This window comes from Mus caroli, chromosome 6 (assembly GCF_900094665.2).
Source record: "Mus caroli chromosome 6, CAROLI_EIJ_v1.1, whole genome shotgun sequence".
Lineage (NCBI taxonomy): Eukaryota > Metazoa > Chordata > Mammalia > Rodentia > Muridae > Mus > Mus caroli.
Genome location: NC_034575.1, coordinates 43,452,567 through 43,457,974, shown reverse-complemented (window position 1 = coordinate 43,457,974; position 5,408 = coordinate 43,452,567). Strand labels below are relative to the sequence as shown.

Below are 5,408 nucleotides of genomic sequence, written 5' to 3'. Positions count from 1 at the left end.
ATGGGTAGTTCACTAAACTACACAGAGAAAATTTTCTCCCCAATATAATAATCACACCAGCTTGTTAGGCTACCTTTTTAATGAGTAGAATATGTACACACACGCACCATACACAAAGCCCGGGCCCATTATAATTTTGTCAGGAGCTCAGGCATGTTCAGTGAGTTGGAGGACAGATGAAGCATGGCCTTCAGGTGGTGAATAGCTGGTTTCATGCCCATGTTATGTGGAAAGCTGAGGCATCTGTGGTATCTCCCCCAGTTAACCTAGGACCTTAAGTAGCAGTGACCCCCCCCCTCCTGCTTCAGACACAGTGTGTCCACCCCATGAACAGTGTAAAAACCACAATACAGATGGGAAGAAGCACTAAGTCTTCCCGTGTCTTCTCTAAAATGCTATTTAACCACACTCCCTAAGCCATGATATACATTTTACAATAATCCTTAGAGAACAACAGTTCCTAGTCACGTACTTCTGCACAGCTCACATAAATGTACAGAAGAGTGGGTTCCTGGTCAGAGGGAAGGCAAAAGATTCAGAGCATCCTTGGCTTGTCCTGGAGCAATGGATCCTTCTCCTGGCCTCCTCGGAAGAACGGGGCTTTCGCGTGGCTGAGGAGAACACTCAGGCCTTTGCCCTTGACCGTGTTCCCGGGGCAGTTTCCTATTGGCTTGTACGCCTTTTGTTTTCTGAAAACAATGTGTTGGACAGGACTTTAAAAATATCTTCAGCTGAACTAAATTCCTTTCTATAGCGTTTCTCATGACAGGTGCAAAAGAACTCATTCCACCCAACCCAGTCTGTCGCTTGGAACACACCAGCATCACAGGAGAGTATAGCTATTTTCTCTTCAAGCAAGAAGCACTCACTTTGAGATTTCGTTAAACATTACAAAAACCAATTTTGTCAAGTTACTGACATCTGGTAGCACTTTCAGGATTAAACAAACAAATCCCAAGCCACAGTAAAATTAATAGGTCCCAGTTTGGTATTTGTGGTTCGATGGACCACATTTCCTCTCATACACATAATGTTTCAAAGGAAGAAAGGAAAATGGCACATTCATACAGACGAATGCTATTTGCTTTTGACTATCTGCTATAGAGATGTAAAGTGTTAAAATCAGAAACTTACTTGTACAGCAAGATGGTAACCATGGTGACAAACACAGCCAGGCAGCCGATGGAGACCAGGACACCATTCACTGCTCTCAGAGGGGAGCCTGGGTCTTTAAAGCAGAAGGAAAACTGCATGAGTTAGGCTGCATTTCTCCATCGTTGGAGGACATCTGCTTGTGATGCTATTGAATAAAGGAGCAAACGCTTCTTAACTGCTTTCAACACCAAGGGGCTAAAAGGCTCTCACACTCCATTGTGCTGGCCTCTGGCCTCATCTCAGGCTCTGTGCCTGCCCCCGTGCTAAAACCTCTGGAATTCTGTGAACCGTGCACAGCCCCTGCTGGGACAGCCCTTCCCTGGCTTCTCTCAGGTTTCCTCAGTCGCCCTGTGCCCTCCGAGCGTTTCAGAGGGAACCATCTCTCCTCTGCCACTACCCTGCCTGGCTCTTCCTAGGCCTGGATCACATTGTGTTCTTATTCCTTCCCTCATCTCATCTGTACCAGGGACCACAAAGGCAGAGACTTTGTCTTCTTTCTCCTCTGCAACCAGCAAACCAGCCAGTTCTGTCTCCATCCCAAAGCGTATCTGGTCATCTGAGCTGCCTCTGCTCTGCCACTGTCACCATCTGGTCCTCCAGACCCCCTCCTAGGAGGTCCTTTTTATCGATTACAATTGTCTTTCCATCATGTGATCAATCGTAAGATCTTCTCACAGGTGAATGCCTCACCCTTGCTTACAGAATGAAACTTCAAAGACTCTAACAGTAGCCGTGGTGTGATTTCACTGTTTATATTTAGGTCTTAGTTCCCAGGAGGCCCTCTACCAAGATGGTATTACTGAACAGCAAGACTTGCTGCACACCCTGTCTAGGGCGCTAACCACTGCCTTCACCTCCACTCCAAGCTCCCTCCTCTCCTGCCTCTGACTGTTTTTTTTTTTTTCCCTCTTCAAGATACCATCTTGTTAATTTGTTTATTGCCTGGGTTTAAAATAAATCTGATTATATATTTTGAGTTGGGATCTAACTGACAAATTCATAGGTAAGCAACACCACCACACACACACACACACACACACACACACACACACTCAAAACAAAAACCAAGGGGCTGGAGACATAGTTCAGTGCTTACGAGCACTAACTGCTCTTCCAGAGGACTTGGGGTCAATTCCCAGCACCCACATGGCAGCACAATAACCCAGTTACAAGGGGATCTGATGCCCTCCTCTGGACTCTACAGGAACTGTACCAGTGTGGTACACAGATTTCTATGCAGGCAACACACACACACACACACACATAAAATAAAATTTAAAACATCTCAAAAAGCCGGGCAGTGGTGGCAGACGCCTTTAATCCCAGCACTTGGGAGGCAGAGGCAGGTGGATTTATGAGTTCAAGGCCAGCCTGGTCTACAGAGTGAGTTCCAGGACAGCCAGGGCTACACAGAGAAACCCTGTCTCAAAAAACCAAAAAAGAAAAAAAAGAAAAAAAATCTCAAAAAATAAACAAATAAAACCCCCAGGCAACATCAAAAACCAACAGCCAAGAAGCTGGGAGGTTGGCTCAGCAGTCGAGGGCACAGTTGCTTTTGCAGACGATCTGAGTTCTTTGAGTAATCATGTCTAGACATTCACAACCAACTGTAAATCCAGATCCAGGGCCTCCGACAGCCTCCCCTGGCCTCTGTGGGCACCTATATGCATATACATGTGCACACGAGCTTGAGAACACACACACACACACACACACACACACACACACACACATGCACGCACATGCACACACCCCAAATCCTTTAAAACAAAAACAATTAAGTTTCAGTCAACCATAAGCAGCTTAATTGATTGACTCCAGGCCTCAATTAGCAGTCAGCAGTGGTTGTTCCTGAGTTCTGACAGCCAGTTTGGGGTGCTGTCAATGGGAGCTGGTCTGGGCCACTTCTGACTCCAGCATTGCTCAGTTTGGTGCTTAAACAAACTGTGAAATTGAATTGGTCTAAACGTTTTCCTATAACATCTGTTACTGCTCAGGGAAGCAGGGGTCCTCCCTGTTTTGTTCCTTAGTCAGTGACTTCTGTCCTGTGCAGAGCTCTGTGCTAAGCATGAAGCAGACAGTTTAGTGACTATCAATCAATAAAGAGAATTTCAGCTAAATATCAGTGAGTTTTCGGTTGAGTTCTCTATTTCTGAAATTCTGATTTTGAAATTTGAGTTAATAAATTAACTCACTGGATTACAGGGTTTGTTTGTTTGTTTGTTTTTGGGTTTTTTTGTTTGTTTGTTTGTTTCTTTTTCTGACTTTTCTCCTTACTGCTCTGTGTGGGTGCATGGTTGCATGTGTGTGCATGGTTGTATGTGTGCATGGTTGTGTGTGTGCAAAGTTGTGTGTAAATGGTTGTGTGTGTGCATGGTTGCATGTGTGTATGGTTGTGTGTATGCATAGTTGTGTGTGTACATGGTTGCATGTGTGTATGGTTGTATGTGTGCATGGTTGTGTGTGTGGGGGTTGTGTGGGTGTGGGTGCACTTGTGAACATGTGGAGATAAAGGAAACCCATGGGCGTCATTCCTCTTTTTGTTTGAGAATGGCTTTCTCTTTGGCTTGGAAATTGGTCAAGTGTGTTAGACTGAACGGTGAGTGAGCTTGCAGGAGTCTGTCTGTCTCCACCTCCCATCTTAGCATTGCTGGGATTTCAGGTGCACATCAGCACTCCTGGCTTTTTGTGGGGGGTTTGGGGATCTGAACTCTGGCTCTCATTCTTGCAAGGTAAGCACTTGACTGACTGAACTCTAACTCTCTCTCTCTCTCTCTCTCTCTCTCTCTCTCTCTCTCTCTCTCTCTCTGAGGTTTTGTTATGTGCTATACCCGAGTTGGCCTTGCACTTGCGACCCTCCTGTATCAACTTCCTGAGTGCTGGGAGGTAGGCATGTGTCCCACACCACACCCCCCAATTTCCTGTTTTTCTTTTCTTTTCTTAAGATGCTGGGTTAGAAGCCTGGTCTTGTTGGCTCACTCATGCCAGGAAAGCGCCCCGCTGTTATGTTCCATCTCAGCCCCCTTCCTTCAGTTCTCAGTTACTCACTACAACAAAAACAGCCCACACAGGAAACCTGCAGTTTGCCAGTACAGGGGAACAATGTGGAATGAGCTAAGATTTTAAAGGTAATTCTGAAAGGCACAGGGCTGGGGCAGCCCTAGCTACACAGCTCCCGGAGGTCAGGACACTGAGATGTTCCCAGCCTCTGGCTGCCCCCTTGTGTCTTTCTTCCCCCATATCCTCCCCAGCTGCCTAGCAGGTGCCAGTGTGCCCTGACCTGTAAGGGCAAGATGCTCTCTCCACCTCATTCTCAGTGCTACAGCCCTGGTAAACGTTGTGAGTTACTGCATACCTAAGCCACATAGTGACAACTCAGTCACTATGTGGCTTAGGTAGACAGCCAGACTGCACACGTGATGGTTCAAAGAACCTGGCCATGAGATAAACATTGTGAGTGAAGCCTTTGAGGGTGTATACTTCTGCCGCAGGAAACATTCATAAGGTTATAAACAAACCTCACCTTTGCCAGGGATAGAGATCAGGGTGCTGGTGAGGGCCAGGCTTGCATCATCTCCCAGAGTGAAATTCACACAGTAGATGCCAGACCCATTGAAGGCTCTTCTCACAGACAGCAGGCACAGCCCATCCACAGCCACAGGGCTGCAGACCCGGTTCTGGGCGATCTGGCAGGTGGGGTCGGAGATGATCGTACAGGCTTCCATGGGGGTGCTGTGACATGGGACAGGGGTGAGGGCACATAGATCACAGGAGGGAGAAAAGAATGCAAAGTTGGGGGAGGGGGTTGAAACAGGGTTTCACACTGTTGGCCTGGCACTGGTGATCTTCCTGCCTCAGCTTCTTGAGTGCTAGGATTATAGACACAGGACACTATGCAATAACAATTTTAAGCAGGGCTTTTACTTTTCTTTCATTTCCTCTCTCCCTGCATTTCCTTTCTTTTTTTCTTTTTCTTTTTTAAAGATAGGGACTCATGTAGTCAGGTTGGCTTCAAACTTACCATGTCGTTAAAGATGGCCTTAAGTCCCTGACGGCCCAGCCTCCACCTTTAGGTACTGTGATTACAGGCATACAGTCCATGCCTGCTTTATGTAGTGATGGGAATCCAACCCAGGGCTTCTCATATGCTAGGATGCTCTCTACCATGCCCACCCCCAGGGCTTCTCATATGCTAGGATGCCCTCTACCATGCCCACCCCCAGGGCTTCTCATATGCTAGGATGCCCTCTACC

General features: G+C 46.9%; 1 protein-coding gene across 1 annotated transcript in view; it reads right to left on the bottom strand.

The window, feature by feature from the left end:
- Positions 1 to 64: 64 nt before the first annotated feature.
- Positions 65 to 5,408, bottom strand: part of Gpnmb (glycoprotein nmb) — a 20,939-nt gene continuing 15,595 nt past the window's right edge. The window contains exons 9-11 of the mRNA XM_021164610.1: positions 4,679 to 4,887; positions 1,135 to 1,228; positions 65 to 689 (exon numbers count right to left, since the gene is read on the bottom strand). Coding sequence (XP_021020269.1) covers positions 536 to 689; positions 1,135 to 1,228; positions 4,679 to 4,887 — 457 coding nt within the window. The 3' untranslated portion in view covers positions 65 to 535. The remainder of the gene's footprint in view (positions 690 to 1,134; positions 1,229 to 4,678; positions 4,888 to 5,408) is intronic.